The 24,100-nt window shown below is 42.3% G+C and overlaps 1 protein-coding gene across 1 annotated transcript; it reads right to left on the bottom strand.

Annotated features, from left to right (window-relative positions):
* Positions 1-4,254: 4,254 nt before the first annotated feature.
* Positions 4,255-8,389, bottom strand: gh1 (growth hormone 1). The gene is given in 6 exon segments (NM_001124689.1): positions 4,255-4,799; positions 5,393-5,539; positions 6,656-6,811; positions 7,533-7,649; positions 7,786-7,925; positions 8,317-8,389. Coding segments are annotated over 6 exon segments (633 nt in total). The 5' UTR covers positions 8,327-8,389; the 3' UTR covers positions 4,255-4,736.
* Positions 8,390-24,100: the final 15,711 nt, after the last annotated feature.

The raw sequence follows: 24,100 nt of genomic DNA, 5'->3' as shown, positions 1-24,100 counted from the left end.
TCAGTGCAGCAAACTCTCTCCAGAAGTTCAGTGAGGATCTCTGAATGATCCAATGTTGACCTAAATGACTAATGATGATAAATACAATTCACCTGTGTGTAATCAAGTCTCCGTATAAATGCACCTGCACTGTGATAGTCTCAGAGGTCCATTAAAAGCGCAGAGAGCATCATGAAGAACAAGGAACACACCAGGCAGGTCCGAGATACTGTTGTGAAGAAGTTTAAAGCCGGATTTGGATACAAAAAGATTTCCCAAGCTTTAAACATCCCAAGGAGCACTGTGCAAGCGCTAACATTGAAATGGAAGGAGTATCAGACCACTGCAAATCTTCCAAGACCTGGCCGTCCCTCTAAACTTTCAGCTCATACAAGGAGAAGACTGATCAGAGATGCAGCCAAGAGGCCCATGATCACTCTGGATGAACTGCAGAAATCTACAGCTGAGGTGGGAGACTCTGTCCATAGGACAACAATCAGTCGTATATTGCACAAATCTGGCCTTTATGGAAGAGTGGCAAGAAGAAAGCCATTTCTTAAAGATATCCATAAAAAGTGTTGTTTAAAGTTTGCCACAAGCCACCTGGGAGACACACCAAACATGTGGAAGAAGGTGCTCTGGTCAGATGAAACCAAAATTGAACTTTTTGGCAACAATGCAAAACGTTATGTTTGGCGTAAAAGCAACACAGCTCATCACACTGAACACACCATCCCCACTGTCAAACATGGTGGTGGCAGCATCATGGTTTGGGCCTGCTTTTCTTCAGCAGGGACAGGGAAGATGGTTAAAATTGATGGGAAGATGGATGGAGCCAAATACAGGACCATTCTGGAAGAAAATCTGATGGAGTCTGCAAAAGACCTGAGACTGGGACTGAGATTTGTCTTCCAACAAGACAATGATCCAAAACATAAAGCAAAATCTACAATGGAATGGTTCAAAAATAAACATATACAGGTGTTAGAATGGCCAAGTCAAAGTCCAGACCTGAATCCAATCGAGAATCTGTGGAAAGAACTGAAAACCGCTGTTCACAAATGCTCTCCATCCAACCTCACTGAGCTCGAGCTGTTTTGCAAGGAGGAATGGGAAAAAATTTCAGTCTCTCGATGTGCAAAACTGATAGAGACATACCCCAAGCGACTTACAGCTGTAATCGCAGCAAAAGGTGGCGCTACAAAGTATTAACTTAAGGGGGCTGAATAATTTTGCACGCCCAATTTTTCAGTTTTTGATTTGTTAAAAAAGTTTGAAATATCCAATAAATGTCGTTCCACTTCATGATTGTGTCCCACTTGTTGTTGATTCTTCACAAAAAAAATTATATATATATTTATATATACTTTATGTTTGAAGCCTGAAATGTGGCAAAAGGTCGCAAAGTTCAAGGGGGCCGAATACTTTTGCATGGCACTGTACACTCGCACTGCATATCTCACATATCACAGCTTTGCGTGGGTCAGGAGAGACTCTTCATCGAACAGACAGGTTTTCCTCCTTCTTTCCATTCACAATAAAGGTAAAGCGACGTGCCCCAACCATTCCCGGAATATTGTCCCTATACCACGAAGCCTCGATATCCAGCGAGATGACACCTTTCTTCCGTGCACAACTCTGAAAATCACAACTCTCCACTTCGTACATTGACAGTTTGTAGAGCCACAGAGCTTTCTCCTTCTGCTCTTTTGATGACCATGAAATCACCATCATACCGCTCCTGGTCACTCTGACTGACTCCACCTTCCTCAATTTGTCCTTCACCATCTTCGCAATCGCAAAGGTCTCTCAAATAAACATCCTTACTCATGAATGGTACACCAACCAGAAACTGCTGGAAATGAACAGCTTTAGCTCTTTTAGCTAAATTCTTCTTAATTACCATGGTTCAGTCATTCTTACCAACTTTACTCTCGCCAACAGAATCAAACACCGTGTCAGCTTCCGCCATTGCACGACCTGCCACCACCGGGCCAGATTCAAGTTTGTCCATCCACCTTCCATTTCCTCTTCTCCAGAAACCATCATCCTTCTCGTAATCTCGTTGTATCTATCTAGCGTCTCCATTCCATCAAATATTGTCCTCACTTGGCAAAACCAACAAGATAGTTTGACCACCGAACAGTTGAGGTAGCTGTAAATGTCAATGATAAACAACAGTTTACTAATTAAAGAATTTGAGAAAGCTCTGACTTTACTCCTACAGTAGATATTCTGTACGCAACACAACCAATGAGCTCGAGCACGGGGCAGTGCTTACAGTTCTGTAACCAATGAAATTGCAAGTGCTGGGACACACCTTCATCTGGTTAAAGTTGGTTGAGGCCACCAAAGGGTTTGGAGTCGCCCATGATCGAAGACCTGAGAAAAGTAAAATAATCAAATCGTTTTACCTCACCATTGAAGTCCCTTCACTAGAACCATTTTCAGAGAGGTTGGTAGGATAATTGTCTTTTGGCAATCAAGGTCAGATGTTCCTCAGGTTAAAAATGGAATATTACCATCACATTCTATTTCCCGTCCCCTGGCTTTACAATTGGACTTGCTCGTGCCTTGCAGGGGAGCCTCACGAATCTGTGGCACACCACTGGTCATGGCATTGATCTTACAGATGAATGATAAGTTATAACACAGCTACAAGTACTGAAGGTAAGTCCATAGATTGCGATATGGTGGGAGTTGATGTGGGGTGGCGTGGTGCTTTTGTAAATCTACGATTCTGGTATGTCTAAGTCTCTCAACTCACATTCGTCTAAAATGAAAATGTTCATTATACTTCATGGATGGAACTTGTTAGTCATGATGCACCGATGCTATCCCTCTGACATCATCAGCGCCGCAAAAATCCATTGCCAAAACCTGAAAGCGAGCTTCACGTCCACTGTGTGTCACGAATGTTGAATATATAATTACATTTGAACTTACTCTGACGATTGTCCATGGGGTTGGTTTATATATAGCGTGGAATTTGAGACAAAATATCTGAAGGAACATATCAATAAACAGGTCAGCTGCATACCCTCTTCCTCTCTGTCAAAATAAAAGTCTGGCACAAGTTATGGCTTGCTTGCCAACATATGGCGCACTTGCAGGACTTTTGTTTTGACATGAGGTGTTTGACATGTTACATGCTGACCACACTGCTCACGTCGCGTGCGCGAGCGTTGCAAAATAAATGTACAATAACATTTTATTCAAATATTGCACCCACACTGCTCACGCTCGTCAATGAGCATCGGCGTTGCCAAGCCCTAAAATAGAAGTCAGTTCTATTTGTGACAATGAACACGGTGCAAGTCATGCCTCTCACATCTCTTCATTGGTTAATAGAAGCAGATACCCATTGGTTATACCCACGTGGGTGATTGAAAGATGAACTGAGGTCAGTCGGTCATCGTGGCAATACTATGAATGTTACATGCCAATCGCCATATAAAGTCCAAAGATGAAAAGGCCTGGAAGGAGGAGAGATGACTGGAAACAATTCAGGTGACTGTTTTATGTGTGGATTAATTGTCAGAGTAGAGGACCTTGTGAATTTCAGGTAAAATAACAACTCAACATTTAAATCCCAAATTAGCTAGCAACAGCAAGCTAGCTAAATGGGACAGATTAGCTAGCAACTGCAAGCTAGCTAGCTAAATTGCCATAAATGTTTAATGCTTTTCGACCTATCCCCAAATTAATATAATTGGTTCAGAGTTTGTTTTGATATTTCAACCTGCGTGTTGTGATCGCGTTTGGTGTGGGGGGGACAAAATCAATTTGCGCTCGTCCAGTCTGGGCATGGTGTTAGGCACCTGCAGCAGACCCATGTTTGGAAAGTCTGTTTATTAATATGTGCCATCGGATATCTTTTCTCAAATTCCGAGGTATATAACAACCAACCCTATGGACAATTGGCAGACAAAGTTGAAATTGAGTTTTATTCAACATTCGCAACAGACGGTGGACATTCATGTTTTTGCCAATACAAATGTACGTAACTATGGGCTGGATTCAATCCGTATCGCTGAAGAACCGTATAACATTTTTCAGGTAATTTCCGATTGAGCCGACATATGCAGCGTTTGAAGTGAATGCAGTCTCCGCGAACGCAGGAACATTGCCTTTACATTTCAAATGGAGCATCTGCGATACGGATTGAATCCAGCCCTAAGTTGTCCGAGAGACACCATAGGAATGTTGGGGCTAGGAACTTGTAAAAAATTTTGATTTGAAAGATATTAAATAGAAGCCAAGAGATCATGTGCTGCAGAGAAGAACATCTTTATTGAAACATGAATCACTATTAGTTTCAAACAATAAGATTAAGGAATGAAAATACGTAAAGGAAATTACTCTAAAATATATTATCCAAAAGCTTGGAGCTCTACAAGTTCTCATTTCACCCCTAAATATTAACGTATGCATAAACAGTAGCACCGCCATGAACCATATATCTAAATAAGACATTTAATAACCTTTTCTGTAAATGTACTAATCAATGGTAGCTCAGAGTGATAGAGTCAATATAGAAAGTGTTGTTGTTGATTTCAGAGAAAAAAAGGCAAATGCCTGAAAACCCCTGGAGTCAGGCTCTACTAGATCCAAAATAAAATTACTCTAGACTGAAAAGCATGTTTAATGGAGAATCTCAATTGAAAATGCACCTCAGTGCAGGGCAAGGCCTAATCTGTATCTGGGAAACCGAACCCTGGAGACAGGCTCTTGCTGGCTGCCTCTCCAGCCCACGTCTACAGAGTGCAGTTGGCCTCCAGTGACTTCCTGCACTTGGCGACGGTCAGGTAGGTCTCGACCTCGGGGGTTGAAAAAAAGAAGAATGGGTTATAGTTGACACATTTTAATGTGTGTGTTCTAGGTCACCAGACCTTTCTCGAGAACAGTCTTGATCAATGAACAATAATAGTAATAATATATAGGTTAAAGACCCAAAGATACTGTTGGAATCGGCTAAACGTTGATCATTGAGATAGTAAATGAAAGAAACTGGGTCATGTCAGAACTTAATGGTTCTCCGAAAAAAAACAATGGACATCTGTGGATTAGATGAGGGGTTGAGGTCAGGAGGTGAGGACAGATTCTCTGAAGGCAGCAATAAATGTTTGTTGTCCTGTTATCCTCTTTATTAGCTTCCTGTGGAGCCATAAACTGTAAGGATTGAAGAAGGAGGAGTGTTTTAAGTAAGATGTATATGACTGTGGATTGAGAAATGTTTTGCTGTCTGATTACAGCGGTACAGAACCTTTGGGAAGAATTAAACTTGGTTAAAGCTTCTCTAGTGTCCGTGAGTTATTTACTAACAATACTTTGCAATAGAGAACACAAAAAAACAACGCACTGTAGAAAATACAGGAAGGCACATGATATTGAAGGCAACATGGTTGCGCACCTTGTGCATGTCCTTCTTGAAGCAAGCCAACAACTCGTAGTTCCTCCTGACGTTTCCGTCGCCCCCCAGGTTCTGGTAGTAGTTCCCGTAGGGGGGCAGCTGCTGAGAGTCATTGTCATCCAGGCTCAGTACGCCATCCTGGTTCCCCTGTGGGAGACAGAGAGAGATGCATGGTGGGGTGGATGTGTGCATATCAATATTTGTTTATTGGGCCTTTCTGAAAGCACACGTAGCAAAAGACACATGCATAAATGTCCTTGAATGGGGCGATATTCAGTCATTGAATGGGGTGTCACTGATATAATCACGATGATGGATAAGGTCAGTTACCACATCACAATGTAAAGCCCTGAAAGATCTGCTGAGAAGAGGCATACGTGGTCCTACACTATGCTTTCTAACTAGGAAAGCATAAAGGTATTTCCCTTTCATGTCACTGTAAACCCCAATGTGCTGCCATTACTCAACACTTTTTAGGAAACCTGTTGCACTTAATATACAGAATCTGACTGCAGTTACTTAAAGTGATGTTATAGTCAGTCATTACTCAAACCTATAGAGTCACCCTGTGATGTGTCCAGATTTGAGTTGTATCAGCTTGACATTTTTTAGTAATGCCCCCACTAAGCCACGTCTCAAATATAATTTCCCAGTGTGCCTGGCCTTTTTGAGTGAAGTGTAGTTATCACCCATGACTGTATATGTTAGTGACAGAGACATGGCTGTTGTCATTCATTTTCAGTCCTGTGGCCTTCAAGTGAATTCCTAGGCAAATATTATCATTAGAATTCAAGTCTTTACAACAATACATGACTTATCTCATAATACCATATTTTGAGGTGTAGCTTTACCCTAATACAGTGGCCTGAAACTCATGATATACAGGCCACATCAGGCCTGCAAGTTGAGTTTGCAAAATTCTGGTAACTTGTTCATCTTTGTGAAAATGTTGAAACATGTATGTTATATATCTTTGTGTAGCATAAAATGAATCAATCACTCAATGTTCTGTACATTTAAAAAAATCTACCTGCAGTAGAGCATGCTTGGAAAAAGTGAATTTGTTATAACTTTAAAAAATTGCATTGATGTGACTTCTCATTTGGTTTTGAGCCAGTACCACATAAACATTTTAAGCAATAAGGATTTTTCATTGACTTTGAGTTCAACTTACTAGAAGTATTTGAGTTAAAAATGCCTTGGAGTTTACAGTGCACAAAGTGTGACACCACAAATGGTCATTGTTCTCCCTCCTTTCTTTACCGTGATGAGCAGGTTGATGCCCACTTTGAGGTCGCTGAGCTTCTCAGAGATCTGGTTGGCATTTCTGACCATTAGGCTGTTGGAGATGATCAGGGTCTGGCTAGGGTACTCCCAGGATTCAATCAGACGGAAAGAGATATGGAGCAGCTTCAGGACCTGTGTGTGAAGATGTAGAGAAACCACAGATTATTGGAAAATGAAGTTGAGTTGTATTGTACAGCTTGAGATGCCCTATTTACATGATTGAGTGAAAATACTTTTGGGGCGGGTTTCCTGTACAGAAAAGCACAAAACGGAGAATGTAGACGTAGAGAAACCACCGATTAGACAGTGATGGTTTTACTTGCAATGATTGTGAAATGTGGTTGTTTTATCTACCTTTAGTTGAAGACACTGAGGTATTGCAACCCCGGCCAAACCCTAACGACGCTGGGAGAATTGTGTGCCGCCCTATGGGACTCACAATCACAGCCGTTTGAAATACAGTCTGGAATCATACCAGGGTCTGCAGTGACACCTCTGGCACTGAGATGTAGTGCCTTAGACTGCTGCATCACTCAAGAGCCATGCATGAGGCTGCCTCTGCTTGTCATTATAAATGAGAATTTGTTCTTAACTGACTTGCCTAGTTAAATAAAGGTTCAAATCAAATTAAAATGTAAAATTAGAAATTGGAGTTTACATAATTGGTGGTCTGCTTGCCCAATAACTAATGACTACCGTAAGTTCTATCGATTGTTCAAATTGAGATGCCCTATTATTTATTTTTGGAATCTTGCATCATGGAGGAGTTCATATTTAAGGTGAATAGCGTTTTGACACTTTATATGGTTCTAAAGGGCATAACATGCGTAAGTGTTTCGGCCAGGTTACTTACTGAACTCTTCTGAGTCTCGTGCTTGTCGACTGGGCTCACGATGGAGTCAGAGTTACAGAAGTCCAGCAGGAATATCTTGTTCAGCTGTCTGCGTTCATCAGGCAACAGGGTACCGTCCTGCACAAAATCACAAAGGGAGAGAGAGATTTTTTTAGCCACGAGGGTTGTGTGCTGAGGACACTGTCTACAAGAAGAAGAACAATCATTGATACACTATTTGATATGTCCAAAGAAGATTCAAAAGCTGTCTTACAAAGTCATTGAACATTTTCTGAGCCAATAGGTGGAGATGTTGCACCCGGCTGACCGCGATGTTGAAGAGCCGTTGGTTTTCTATCGCTGCCCCTTGACTCAGGAAACAACTGACCAGTAAGACTGGCATCAGCAGAAACACTAAAAGAGAGATTCAAATAAGAAATGTAGAAAACGAGTAAGTCGAATTATGGTGAGATACATTGGTAAGATTTTCTCAGCCATCGTACACCAATAGCCTAGCGGGTTAAGAGCGCTGGGTCGTTACTGGTTTCAACCCCAGAGCTGACTAGGTGAGAAATCTGATGTGCCCTTGAGCAAGGCACGTAACCCCAATTGCTCATGTAAGTCGCTCTGGATAAGAGTGTCTGCTAAATGACTCAAATGTAAATGTTATGGATCACATAGTTAGGTTGTTAAAGCAGGTGGTTCTGTGTCAATAGATTATAACCTCATAGCAGTAGTTAAATTGTACTAAATGGTACACTGACTTCCCACTGAAAAAATAAATAGACAGAAAAAGCAGGCTTACCTTGTCCCATTTTTACTCTTAATTGCCAAGGATGGTTACTTAACTTGAAAGTGCGGTGGTCGGTTGAGTATGTTGTCGTTTGTTTGGGGCCACTGTTTTTATAGATGGGGAATCCATGATTTAATGTATCAATAGGAGGAAACATGAGATTTTCATCCATTTACCACCTTTCATTGACAGGACCTGTTTTTGTATGTGATTGTGGAACAATCACCATAATACGTCAAATCAATCATACATTTTTCCATGAGTTTGGGAAGAGGGGAGGTGTCCTAAAAAAACAACTTACTTGATGACTGAACGAATTAGGGTCAAAACACATACAACGCAAACCTCTGTTGTCTAGGATGTAATGAATGGACACAAGTCACACACACACACACACACACACACACACACACACACACACACACACACACACACACACACACACACACACACACACACACACACACACACACACACACACAGGTTATTCTGCCATTCCGCTGTGGTACTGTGGATAACAGGCAGTATGACAAGACATTTATTATATTGCTTCTTTATTAACTCCAATATGTTATTGTTTAATGTCAAACTGAATGTCCTATGGCATTACCACTTAGTCAAAGTAGAAAGTAGACAAGTAGACAAGTAGACACACAGAGAAGGACTCGAGACGGCACATGTTAGAATGTATAGTTTTTTGTTTAAATTCAGACAGGGTCTTGTTATCATCAACACACACAACATAAAGAGTCACTTGATCAATACCAGTCTGTGAAATACCCGATCCTTTTTATTTTTGTGTGAGAGCCTTTGTTATACCTGATGAAGATCCTTTCAGTAATCTAAGCATTGTCAAGAAAGCCTAATAAAGGTATCTATTGGAGCAAGTGTGTAGGCCCTACTTCATCCGTTGATTGACTGATTGATTTTTGGGGAAAAATGTATATGCTGTTAAAAAAAAGAGGATAAAAAAATCTCAGAGGATAACACATGAATGCTTTCAGCCTAGCAGCATGTGTGCTTGACTACACAATGTTACCAGCCCAAAGCCTACACTCTGTTTGTGCCACACCACCTTACTGTCTTGTACATGTACGTGTCGGTGTAAGGTGTCATGACACCTATGAAGGTTATCTGGTCAATAGTCATGACAGTAATGAGATCATGTCAGCGTGGCATACGGGGGAGTAGACTGTTCCGGTGTGAACATGTTCAACCTAAGTTGTGTGAACATATTCAACCTAGATCCATATTCAGCGTTCAGGACACGGAGACGTGCTGAATGTCAGGCCCAGCGCTGTCCTAATCCTTTCCTGGCGAAAACAGAAATCGATCTGTTTACCCACAGCACTTTGGAAGGGCGGCAGCAAGTGCATTTACTGACCTCATTACCTTGTTGAATACAGTGGGGCAAGAAAGTATTTAGTCAGCCACCAATTGTGCAAGTTCTCCCACTTAAAAATATGAGAGAGGCCTGTAATTTTCATCATAGGTACACTTCAACTATGACAGACAAAATTAGAAAAAAAATCCAGAAAATCACATTGTAGGATTTTTTATGAATTTATTTGCAAATTATGGTGGAAAATAAGTATTTGGTCAATAACAAAAGTTTATCTCAATACTTTGTTATATACCCTTTGTTGGCAATGACAGAGGTCATAATTGCTCCCACAGTTGATTTCTTCAAACCAAGCTGCTTACCTATTGCAGATTCAGTCTTCCCAGCCTGGTGCAGGTCTACAATTTTGTTTCTGGTGTCCTTTGACAGCTCTTTGGTCTTGGCCATAGTGGAGTTTGGAGTGTGACTGTTTGAGGTTGTGGACAGGTGTCTTTTATACTGATAACAAGTTCAAACAGGTGCCATTAATACAGGTAACGAGTGGAGGACAGAGGAGCCTCTTAAAGAAGAAGTTACAGGTCTGTGAGAGCCAGAAATCTTGCTTGTTTGTAGGTGACCAAATACTTATTTTCCACCATAATTTGCAAATAAATTAATTAAAAATCCTACAATGTGATTTTCTGGATTTGTTTTCTTATTTTGTCTGTCATAGCTGAAGTGTACCTATGATGAAAAGTACAGGCCTCTCTCATCTTTTTAAGTGGGAGAACTTGCAAAATTGGTGGCTGACTAAATACTTTTTTGCCCCACTGTATGTGGTAGCTGGTTTTCAAAAGAGCACTATACAATGGTTAGTTTCGGCCACACTATCTGATTGGATGTAGGGATGACTTGTTTTGAGAGTACAGCAAATCAAAAATACTGTATGTACAGCATATATCGATAAAGATTTTATTCCCTCAACCAACCTCTTATCATCTTGCCCCATTGTAGGATACGTATTATCTGTAGCAAAATGTCAGAAATCACTTAAAAAGTTCAGTTGTTGTTTACGTTTAGTCACATACTGCATCAGTGGTTCCTAAACTTCTCTTTCCTTTTGACCCTTATTGACCCTTGTGGAAAATCCACATGAATTTCACATGTGAAGTGTTTCAAAAACACATGTTTTCATGTGATCACGTGATCTTATGTGAAGTTAATGTGACAACATGTAAAGCAACCTGTGATAATGGCAGGGTAGCCTAGTGGTTAGAGCGTTGGACTAGTAACCGGAAGGTTGCAAGTGCAAACCCCCGAGCTGACAAGGTACAGCTCGGGGGTTTGTCGTTCTGCCCCTGAACAGGCAGTTAACCCACTGTTCCTAGGCTGTCATTGAAAACAAGAATTTGTTCTTAACTGACTTGTCTAGTTTAAAAAAAATAACATGAAACTGCACATGTGAGAACATGTTATCACATGTGAAGTGTTCCAAAAACATGTTATTTATTTTCCACATGTGAAATCAAGTGTTCTTTCTGTATGGGGAGTCTCACCAACACTCTCCGTATGTTATCTTACTCAATGTATGGCCTCATAACCATTTTTAATTTTAGCATGTTTCAACTGAACTGGATTAGCCAATTTACAAATGAACTGAAAATTATTCTTGAACATTATTATCACGCTACAGAAGAAAGATCCTCCACATTACAGAACATTTCCTGCATGGGTATTGGGTGACACTGTTTTGAGCAATACACACATTAATAATGTAAATCTATAACACAACATGTATGGGGGTATTACACTCTACAGCTGCATCGGGCCTCCCTTGGCTTAACCTGACAAATCCTTTGAACACGTGTGTCATGACTGAGTGTGTGAGGTTCATGTTAAATGAGTGTGTGCCCCTTTAAGAGCTCACACGATTTATGGGAGAGGTAACTGGAGGAAGAAAGAGAACATCACATGTAAGAGTATAGGACAGAATGTAAATAAACGAGCCCAGGGATCACTAAGAACAGCTACAGAGAGTGGAGTATGTCTACGTACAGCTGCATGTGCTTATGGGGTTGCCACCATATAACCGTTGTGATGTGGCTGTAACTCACTCCAACTCTGCCTGGGCCTCTGTGCCACATCACACTGACCTTATAGGTAGGAGGTGAAATGGCGAACTATAATACCTCTCCGTGAAATGAAATTACGTTGAACCAACGTGGACAAGACGTTGTTTTGGCTTCTGTGCTCAGTGGGTTGTCTTGTTACACTTACCTAGATAAAGTGCTTGGATTTACATCAGGGGGATAGACGTGAGCTACCTCTACACTGTTATAAGGAATGACACTGCAGCTAGGTGCCAGTGGGTGATTATATCACTCAGTTCAGCCTCAGCTGCTCAATTCCAATGAAATGGCAAATGGCATCTCCCCAGGCGAGGTACACGACCCTCCACCACTCTGTGTCAAACAAGCCTGTGAGACCCTGACGCAATCGAAGATGATATGCACATTCAAAACTTGAACCTGAAACCCTGACAATGACTTGGAGCGGAAAAGTCCATGGCCCCCGTAGCAAACACCAACGCTCCCCCACCCTCCCATGCCCTGGCAAAGAGTGACCGTCCCCGGCCCCTGGAGTCTCGCAGTGTTTTTGTCTGTGCAGGCCAGTCAAGCTCTTCCACCCCGATCTAAACAAACCATTTCTGTATGGATCTCACTTTGCGCACAGGGGCATTGTCATGCTGAAACAGGAAAGGGCCTTCCACAAACTGTTGTCACTAAGTTGGAAGCACAGAATCATCTAGAATGTCATTGTAGTGTTGATTTCCCTTCATTGGAACTAAGGGGCCTAGCCCATAACCATGAAAAACTGCCCCAGACCATTATTCCTCCTCCACCAAACTTTACAGATGGCACTATGCATTGGGGCAGGTAGTATTCTCCAAACCCAGATTAGTCCGTTGGACTGCCAGATGGTGAAGCATGATTCATCATTCCATAGAACGCGTTTCCACCGCTCCAGAGTTCCAATGGCGGCTAGCTTTGCACCACTCCAGCTAACACTTGGCATTGCTCATGGTGATTTCAGGCTTGTGTGTGGCTGCCCGGCCATGGAAATCCATTTCATGAAGCTCCCGACAAACAGTTATTGTGCTGACGTTGCTTTCAGAGGCAGTTTGGAACTGGGAGATTGTATGGCTTTGTGCTCAATTTTATACACCTGCAACGGGTGGGGCTGTACTAGCCAAAGCCACTAATTTGAAGGGGTATCCATATACTTTTGGCCATGTAGTGTATCAGCCTAACTCATGATATTTGTTTTCCATCCTGATCAAACGGAGCCTACTGAACATTCTACTCTAAAGAGTGAATGTCAAAGACAATGTCCAACCCAAATTTTGATTCTTCACAACCACCAGGACATCTATCACCACTGTCCATCTTGAACTTTGATTAAGATCTTTCAGCAGAATAGAATATGAGGATGTGATACTATAGAATCCCCTATCGACATCCAGACACAGAGCTGAGGAGCAGCAAGACAAGCAGTGGGTCATTTAAAATGACAAGATCTATATAGACATTCAGAGAATGTGCTTACGCTGCTCTGTGCTCACTATCACCCTCGGCATCTTAAGAGAGGATACCGTTCAGGGGCGTATTTAAGTGTGGGAAGACTACCAGGCTTCGGTATTTAATGGCACATGTCCAATTTCTTCCAGAGTGTTCTGCAGGGTCCTGAAAACGTGCTGCGACACCCAGCGAGGTCTCCTGTCCCCATACTCTGTCAACATGTTGTTTATGATTGGTTGGTTGATGGACAGGGACGTCATCACGACCGGGCTTGCGGGGCTTTAGCCCTGAATGATTTTGGGTCAACCCTGAATATTTTGCGCTGCTGCTGCTGAAAACAAATATATACGCTGAATGAGTCGCTTAGTTCATAGAACCATGGTTACATGAAACTCCCAAAGTCATCCAACCGTTATAATAAATGTAAAGCAATTGCCGTGTGTGGTCAACTAGATGGTCATTTGTTAGCTAAGTTTAGTTGTGAATGTTAGCTAAGTTTTAGTTGAGTGCTCATGATCATTCATCTAGCGAATTGAAAGCAATGCAGATCTTCTCTACACACACAATTAGGCCTATATTGCCTACCCGATGAGCTTCCCTAATGTTTTCCTGAACTTTCCAATACTTTTCTGATGCATTTTAGTCACACAGCCTACTGACCACAATCCAGTGAATTAATACTAAGTGTTGATTATTTTGCCTTGGGTAGAGCACAGAGCATGGAAGAAAAAAATATCAGTGGGAAGTGGTGCTGGAAGTGCTGCAGATACATTTAAATAAATGTGCCTAATTATATAATTACTCCTGTCTGTACAGAAATAAATTCAATCATTGAAAATACCACACCAGAGAGCATAATTTAGCCACAGATAATCAATAGCTTCTTTAATAAAAAATTGCTGTTGATTGTGTTTTGTCACATCATCAGCACATGTAAGCCTATTGTCGGGAAGCCCGGCAACTGGGCAGCCCACGGGAAATATCAAACAGCTGATTGTTGAGTCGTGGCTGGAAATGTGACTGTCAATGAACAGAAGGCAGCAGTTAAAAGGCCTTCCGCAATATTTCAAAACACAATTGCCGGGAAAAAACTGTGTGGATGAGTGAGTGCCACTGGAAAGTTGGTGGACCATAATTGTGAGATCTGTGTCTCTATTCTTTTCATTGGCCTATATGCTATTGGTTGCATTTAAGACATGGTCGTTCGTTTTGTTGTTCTCAGTATGACAGTGTCAGAGTGGCCTGTCAGTTTGATCATTTGTGTGGCGTTTAAAACAATCTTGTAATGTCTCCAGTCATGTAGAATTATGTACAATCATTTAGAATTGCATGAAATTATTTTAGAAAATGCCATTTATCTCGAACCTGCAAATACAATGATATGCATGCAAGGGCTGCGCCCCGAATGTTATGAAACTCTGGTGACGCCCCTGTTAGTGGAGCGGGGAGTGAGTCAGTCACGCGGTAGAGTAGGTAGCTAGCGAACTAATCACCCATGCATTTCCTTAGCAGCTAATGGGGATTGGGAAAGGGAAAGGACAAAGGGTGAACAGCAAAGCAGTTGGCGGAGTTCAGTGTCATTCCATGTTAATGAATGGTTATGTTTCCCTCACCAGGCCAAGGGGTGCATTTTTTTCTAAATGCATTCTATGAATAGGAAAGGGGCGTGAAGAGGGTTGAATGATCCTGATTCCAGATGTCTCTATTACATGCACCCTCACCCACCCATCTGCCCACCTTCTCCTGAAAGTGCAACGTGAATGTAGAGGGCTGTTTCGTGCCCCTTTTTAGATGTGACTCCAATAACTATTTTAGTCAACTTTCAAGTATCTCTCCTATTAACATTTGAGACTGCTACTTCCGCTCCTGCTGCTCCTGATGTCTAAAAAAATACACAACATGACAATTTGTGGTTGATGTTGGAACGAGGAAAACGGCGGCTGGTGTTGGTTGTCTATCAACAAACAAAACTTTTTTTTGCCATCCAATGTCACTTCTGGAAGGGTTTCATCTCCAGGACAAGCCCTGCCAGTGAATCTCACTACATTCTGCAAAATCCACGCCACTCCAAGGCCATGCTATTTCCCTCCAATCACATACAGGTACACACAAGCATGTAGCACACACACACACATGCATACACTTACACCTCAGCGTATCGCTGTGTTCCCACCCATCCATATCTACTTAAAACAGTAGCATCATCAAGGAACCCACACACCCCAACCACAAGCTGTTCACTCCCTTATCCTCGGGCAGACGGTATCAGAGCATGAGGTCTGATACCAACAGGCTCAGAGACAGTTTTATCTTCAAGCCATCAGACTGCTGAACACTTGAACTGGACTGACCACCTGTACTCACTCTCCACACCTTAGCACACATGCAATCCCTCACACACTCACACACACATCACAATGGCTGCTACCACCCTCTTCTATTGCACAGACTCTAATTTAATACTGCCCAATTTAAACATTTGCCCCCAATCCCTTCTTTCACTCATACATGTGTAAATATTGTACTTTAAATTGTGCATTCCTGTATTAAACTCATGCTAAAACATGTATTATACACTACTGAGCCATTTACTTTATGTTCATATTCTTGTCTTTTGTAAATTCTTATTCATGTCACATGCCCTTTTTATTCTGTACACACCACTAATATATCTTGAAACTAAACCTTGTCCTAAGTGAGCTTAAGGAAAAGCCTCACAGCTCAGTGACTATGAAGGTAAAACTTACAGGCTACACAAACAAAACAGTTACACTGAAATAGCTTTCTCTAACATGCCATGGACATAGCATGGCTTTTATGCAATAGCCACTGCTGTGACACAGGAGCCGACTGTGTGTCGAATAAGAGTTACAACCAGTATGTGTGTGTGAAAAGAATAATAGCTGGTGTGAGTGAATAATAGTTGGAGTGAGTGAATAACAGTTGGAGTGAGTGAATAACAGTTGGAGTGAGTGAATAACAGTTGGAGTGAGTGAATAACAGTTGGAGTGAGTGAATAACTAGAACGTTCCCTTTAACGTGATGTAGAGCAGGCAATGGTGGAAACGTTGTCTTGCCAGCCGTGCTTCATTTAGAGTGCGTCTTAACTTGCACATAGTGAGCGTGCACCCTTTATTAGGTTTGAACTTTTTGTTTTACAGAGTACTGCATGGATTATGGATGAGTGCATGCCACTTTATGATTTGGGAACTTCCAGTATAGTATAGATCCCACAAACTCAACTCTGGACCTCGAAGCCAGTTCCACTGCATTTTTTCGTTGTTCCCCTCAGAGAGAATAAAGTAGACGGCATGGGTCAAAATTTAGATTTATGGCCCTGTGTCCAGATTTGCCTATACGATCCCCCAAGATACTACTTCTTCAACCATTTTGAGGCGCTGGTGAAAAGACTTTGGTCCGGCAGGGTTATACCATCGCTGGTCAGAGCCCTGGAGTCTATGGGTCTTGTGCCGTCTATTCCCAGAGTTTACAGGGTAATCGAGGCTTTCCTACATGACCTGAAGGAGGCGATCTACATCCACGAGAAACTCAAAGAAATCCGACACACCCTGGTGGACGATAACAAATACAGGGAAGCTGTGGTGGCTGAAGTGATGACTTTCTGGCTCAATAAACCCCAAGAGACCGAGTGACAATTTGTTATTTAGATGTAAAGCAATGGGTAACTATGTGTATACGATGTTAGAGAGAATAAATACTTTTTTTCTTTTGAGAGAACTTACAAATGTTATGCATCAAATTATTGAAAATAAAGTGAACAATGTATCGTTCTACACAACCAACAATTCCTGGACTAATGTAGAGCGTGTGCTGAAAATGGAACGACATGCGGGCGAGAGTCTACAATGGACACAATTGGTTTCCCATCTTGGGGATGATTCTGAAGAACTAGAAACAACTTTGTCTAAGATTTTACTTTATTGGTTTGAAACACCATTTAATTGTAACATGTATCATATTTCTTGTTTATATACTTATATAGCGGTATTTAATAATTCAGCGACACAAGCCTGTTAATCTAAACCAAATATACAGGGTGTTGCATGCTGTGATCATTGAGAAAACGGGGACATGTATCCTGCAACGAATTCTGAATTGTCTGTATACGTAATACATAATGGTTTCTTGAAAATAAAAATCCCAAAAATGAAAATGAAATGTTGTCGTTATGTCAAAGTGGCTCATTAACGTTATTGTACCTCAGAGAGGCAAGAAGGATGGTGGAGCAGATGTTGAAAAACATTTATTATAATCCCTCTAACCCTGGGTCTTATGGGGGTAAGGAACGTTTACAGAGAGCTATAGCCGAAGAAACAGGTAGCCGGTTAGCTGGTTAAGCGATGCTAAAGTGAATGAGTGGTTATCAGAGAAGGATGCGCACACTCTACATAAACCCGTAAGAAAACAATTTCCAAGAAATATAGTTTTTTCTACACAACCCTTGTCCCAATTTCAGGCGGATCTATGTGACATGCAGGCCCTTGCAGATAAAAATGATGGAAATCGCTACATGCTAACGGTTATAGATATTTTCTCTAAAATAGCTTTTGTCAGGGTCTTAAAAAATAAGAGCGGGGCAGAGGTGACCCGGGCCTTTGACTCTATCTTGAAGGATGGAGGAGCCCCCAAGAAAGTGCAGACTGATGGCGGAAAATTATTTTTTAATAATACTTTCCAGAAACTCATGAAGAAGCACAAGATAGTACATTTTGCTACAGGCTCGGATTTGAAAACTTCAGTTGTTGAACACTTTAACAGAACTCTGAAGGAGCGGATGTGACGCTATTTTACAATAGAACAACTCATCGCTGTAGCCTTGCTCATATTTTTTTGTCGAAAAAAACCCTCAACTTGGATATACGCACCAAGTCCCCCACAATGAATTTAAAATGTATTTTTTTCTTACGGCGAAGGGGGAACAAACCATACAGATTCTTAAAGACTTGAAAATAGTTTTCAGAAGAGACCTCGGAGGGTTTCATACGTATACTCTTATGGTAGCTGTTGTTGTACCCCATTATCTTGAACTATATCCATATATCTATGCATGTTGTGAGCTGTAAAATAGCGTCACATCCGCTCCTGTATATTTGGTTTAGATTAACAGGCTTGTGTCGCTGAATTATTAAATACCGCTATATAAGTATATAAACAAGAAATATGATACATGTTACAATTAAATGGTGTTTCAAACCAATAAAGTAAAATCTTAGACAAAGTTGTTTCTAGTTCTTCAGAATCATCCCCAAGATGGGAAACCAATTGTGTCCATTGTAGACTCTCGCCCGCATGTCGTACATGATTCATGATTTGCTCCATTTTCAGCACACGCTCTACATTAGTCCAGGAATTGTTGGTTGTGTAGAACGATACATTGTTCACTTTATTTTCAATAATTTGATGCATAACATTTGTAAGTTCTCTCAAAAGAAAAAAAGTATTTATTCTCTCTAACATCGTATACACATAGTTACCCATTGCTTTACATCTAAATAACAAATTGTCACTCGGTCTCTTGGGGTTTATTGAGCCAGAAAGTCATCACATCAGCCACCACAGCTTCCCTGTATTTGTTATCGTCGACCAGAGTGTGTCGGATTTCTTTGAGTTTCTCGTGGATGTAGATCGCCTCCTTCAGTTCATGTAGGATATCCTCGGTTACCCCGTAAACTCTGGAAATAGACGGCACAAGACCCATAGACACCAGGGCTCTGACCAGCGATGGTATAAACCTGCAGGACCAAAGTATTTTCACCAACGCCTCAAAATGGTTGAAGAAGTAGTATCTTGGGGGGTCGTATAGGCAAGGATGCCTGAGCTGGCTGGGGTGATTGATCTCACAACCGATGCATTTTTCTCCTATACACTCTCCAATCACCACGTCTAAAAGCGTGGCTACAGAGGCCTTGATGGTGTCCACAAATATAGTACTGACCACCCCATCAAACACGTCCTCAGGCTGTGTACATGTAGGGGGTGTCGTGGGTCTTGCCTGGGGGAGTAGAATGTTGGGCTGCGAGGCATAAAATACTTAGGGTCGGGCCCCCATGACGTTTCGGAGTCCTGGTATGTGGTAGGAATATCCATGGTATATGCGTAAGTGAAGAACTGTAGGTTTTAAGGACCCTCCTTTTATTGTTGAACCAGTCCTCTGGGTATCAGGGCGTGGTTAACGTAGCCGCATACTTAGTTTTCTTCTGACGATGTACCTTCTTGGGGCTCCTTTGAATCATAATCCTCGGGATTCGTATATATTATGCACTTCCTTACATGAACAATGCTCTGTCGCTGTTGGCTCTGTACAAACAGAGCGTCCAACAACTCCAACATTTTCAATTCCATTAAATCCCAACTTTTAAAAGGAATAAGCATGCGCAACCTAAAATCCCCAGTCAGGCCTCCATCACGAATGTTTTGGTTGCGGGTTTCCTCGTTGCTGATATAGAACTCCACGCAGCCACATGGAAGTCCATTCTTTCTTTGTATTTTCACCCTGTGAAATACTCTTCCTGAGGAGTCAGGGGTACCTTCCCAACGGGTCTCGTAGCCTGTGAACAAGCTATACCCCTTGGTGATAAGTCTCAGTTCGGGACACAAAACCTGCGAAAAACCGTCCAGTCTTCAACCCCATAGTCTACTCCTAATGTCTGGTCGGTATATTCTTCTCCTTCGCCTACCATATAGAAGTTCACTCTACAGGCCAGGTAATCAAACAGATACCCCCATTGCTGTCCATTAGACATCAGCACTTGATCTTTCAGCGCAGTTCCGGGCGGTATCTGGGTTCTATACACACTTAGAAACTGTTTTTTTGCCGCATCGTATATTGTGGCATTATACTTAGCCCTTTCTCTATGTTTCAGCCGCGGTCCTGCTTCCGTTGTTACAGTCATCACAGCTTTGCCACTGATCACAAAATCCATGTTAATTTTAAAAATCTTGTTTACTGTTCTGGGGTCGCATGCCTTGTTCTGGACTTTTATTTATAATGCGTCTGCCACAGCCAATACCCCAGACATTCCTGCTTCATTAGATAGCAACCATAACGGCAATAAAACTGGGGGTGTGGGGCCATGCTCTTTCAAAAGTTCAAACACATCCCCCCAGTTCAACCAGGTCCCTAGACATCAATCAGCATGACAACTTCAAAGGAATAGATGCAATATAGATATAAAATAACACACCCTCTAACACGTGACAACAGGAACAGGATGTCCTGGCCGGAGGCCCATATTTGGACATGTACACGTCATCTGGACACAGGGCCATAAATCAAAAAATTTGACCCTTGCCGTCTACTTTATTCTCTCTCCCCTCGAGTCAGGGACTGATTTAGACCTGGGACACCAGCTGTGTGCAAATAATTATCAGGTAGAATGGAAAAATAGCAGGCTCCAGACCTCATAGGATAAAATTTGTATACCCCTGGTATAGATCATTAAAATGTATTTAAAATGTCTCCTTCCTTTTCAAACTCCTTTACTTGACTTCAATGACATCTCCCAAGCCGGAAGCCTCTATCAAAACAATCAAGGGCTTATCAAATTCACAGGTCAGGAGTCAAAGGACACCACATAAACCCAATTTGTCACATGCACGTTTCTTTCTGCAATGTAAAAGACGGAAGCAGAAGCTGAACATTAAAACACAGTGTCTGTCGTTTGAAGTCTTTAAAGCCTCATCCTATTGCAGTAGGCAGCGAGCTGGGCTTTATTTGTGTAGAAAATCCATCAGATTTGTTATAATTTCAGACCGGAGGAGAAGGAGACGTGTCCGCCTCTGTGTGTGTGTGTCTGTCCGTCTGTCTGTGTGTCTGTCAGTCTGCCTGTGTGTGTTCTCAGATTTAAAGGTAGAGGAGCGCACTAAAAGCCCAGTACTGTACACTCAACAATCAAGTGAAACAGGTTTGAAGAGTTACAGGTGAAAGCTAAGTGTTTGGGGCTAGAGTCTCTGTGTGTGGTGTGTGTGAGAGTGTGTGTGTGCGCGCAAGCGTGTGTGTGTCTGTCTGACAGTTATTCAAAGATGAAAATACACAAAATGTCTGCGTGAGGTATGAGTGAGTATGACAGTGTCAGTAGATGGTATGGGTGAGTAAGATCTTCTAAGAAGTCTCTGGTGCTTGGCAGGATGCCCCCACAAACAGGTACATGCGATGGAGAGGAGGAGGTGTTGCGGGGGGGGGGGGGGGGGGGGGGCTAGATGACACCTGCACCTGTCTCCCCCAGCTTGGCTCCTGTCTCACCTGCCCCTCTAGACACAGTCGTCTTATTTACAGAGATGATGGCTTCATTTCCAGCCACAAGGGGGGGGGGGGGGGTTAAGAGATGATGCATGCATGTGTTTAAGCTTGGACCGCTGCTCCGTAAGCCCTCTATACCAAACCATGCAAATCGGAACCGCTGGCATCCAAGACAGACAAAGGCATGTCTCCGGGGGCCTTGCGCCGTTCCCCTGAGTGCCCTAATTAGACATGTAGATCACTTTTTCTCTGTGTTATTAACTGTCAGCACTATCCCCTCCGTTGAAGTCACATTGCTGGTGGAGAGGCCTTGGTCCTTGTCCTACGGCCTTGACTCCCATGTTGTGCCGTCCGCCTGTTCGCCTTCCCTCGAGGGGACGATGTTGGCAAAAACACGTTGTTTCGTCATTTGGCTGCTGTTGTATGGTGGTCACTGGCGGAGACAAGAGGATCCTTTGTGAATTTATGTAGTTTTTGGTCAATTTGTAAGGGAAAACTATTTGGCACTTGTAGAGTCGAGGAGAGCCATCACACAAATAGAAATGGACAATGTTCTCAGTGTTAGAAGGGGGACATTTTGATCTCTGGTGAACGTGGGCCATGTGTAACATATTTTCTTTCATATCGTCCTTTCCAGCATGGTTCCAGCAATTATGGTAGATCTGTGACCAGGCTGGTGCAGTACAGCTCGGTTTGGCTTGGTCTGGCTCAGCTCAGTAGTGGGTACAGGATGTGTCCCCTGAGTGGAGGATGAGGGTCAGAGGGGGTCATGGGAGAGGCAGGCAGGCACCATGCAGAGTTGCAGACACCCCATGTTCACTTAGACCCAGAGGGTGTGAGAGTTTGTTAGGGAATCAGTTTTCTCTTCTGGTCAGCTCCACAAAGAAAAAGGGGAAACTGAGAATTGCTTTACCAACTGAAGACGAGGTCTAAACCTCACATCTCCTGCACTGTGTACCTGTTTATGAATGGCTCTTCCTTCAATATCATCTGCACTCCACAAACATCATGGCGTTACCTTGCATACTCAACCACGTGCTATTCTCATTATTCTTTTTGAAATGTGTATGTTCTGTTTATGACTGTGATACCTGTTTGAGGTTTATGTTATTACACATTTCTACAGGCTTTAGATTTGCTGGAACCAGGCTGGAAAAGCAAATGTGAAAATATAATATCTGAGCCAGCACAGAGCAGTCCAGATCATACAATACAGTACAGTACAACATCGTTGAAGAGGCCAGACGGAACTTAAAATCTCTGGTGAGCAAGGGTTTGAGAACGGTAGGCAGCTTCCTTCATGTCCTCTGGAGCTGGTTGTTCAGCTACAGCTAGTCTATATGAACACATTCTGTTGGGTGAGGAGGCTGAGTGGGGTTGACTCAGAGACGGGCAGCCCTATACTCTCACTACGCAAGTTGCATAGGGCCACAAATTACGCAAGGGCCCTGCCTGTGTCAAAGTGTCAATGTTTTCAACTTCGATGAGAGGATGAAGCGGAACTGTCCTTCTGGTCACAAAAACAGAAAGAAAAACACCATGAGAGTGAATTGCGAGAACAGCAATCAGATAAACTTTTGTTCTGAGATAGTGAGATAGAAATACAACTATTTATTACATTTGATAAACTGCAGCTCGGAAAAGATAACCGCGTCTCGCGTGAACATACGCGCTGGCACTTGAACATATGCGCTTGCACGAAATGAAACTCGCACTTTCCAGCAACAACCTCTGTGGGGACCAGTCCAGACAATATATGGGCGTTTTTGGCACTCCTCATAGGCGTACATAAAACAAGACAATGATTATCTAGTCTCTCAGTCAAGGTTTAGTTACAACTCTGGACTAATACAAGATGGAAAGCAATGGATTGACATTGACTATTGATTTATATATTGAATTTAAAACATTGATTAGCTGGGCATACTGGGCAATATGGATGCACATCTCTCAGTAAATAATAACCATCAAGTGTTCAGTCAAGCCATAGTATAAATCATATTTTATATTTGGAAATGTATAAAAGGAAATCTGGGGGAGCCAGTTTGAATGGGCCTGATGCAGATGATAAAATTAATAATAGTATTGTTATCTATAATTTACAGGTGCTATGCTTAAGTTTGTCAGTAGAGGAGAGGCTGGATCATCAGCCAGTACAAGCACAGACTCAGTTGATCCACATCCAGCCTCATCCAGTACTAACACAGACCCAGTACAGCCGGCTTCAGCAAATACTAACACAGACCCAGTACTGGCAGCTTCAGCAAGTACTAACACAGACCCAGTTGAAGTACAGGCAGCCTCAGCACGTACTAGCTCAACAAGAGGTGTACAGCCAGCATCAGATACAAGTATCTCAGACCCCAATAGAACAGTTGCTGCTCCACCAAATGACCCAGCAGATTGGCCCCCAGTCTTAAAATACTTCATGAGGACTAAGTTAGTGTGCAGAGGTCCATTCAAACCAGGACTGGATTTTTCTTAGCCTAAAGACAAGTCTAGAAGAGGTTTCCATTCAGGTTTATTACAGAGACAGCTGTCAAATGGGGAAAAGATTACCAGGACCTGGCTTTCCTACTCAAGTCAAAAACAACACAGTTTATTGTTTTAGCTGTAAGCTCTTTTCTACAAAAGACT

This window comes from Oncorhynchus mykiss, chromosome 12, assembly GCF_057628025.1.
Source record: "Oncorhynchus mykiss isolate SJ-2025 chromosome 12, ASM5762802v1, whole genome shotgun sequence".
NCBI lineage: Eukaryota > Metazoa > Chordata > Actinopteri > Salmoniformes > Salmonidae > Oncorhynchus > Oncorhynchus mykiss.
The sequence above is the reverse complement of the archived record's forward strand: the minus strand, read 5'-3'. Positions and strand labels throughout refer to the sequence as shown.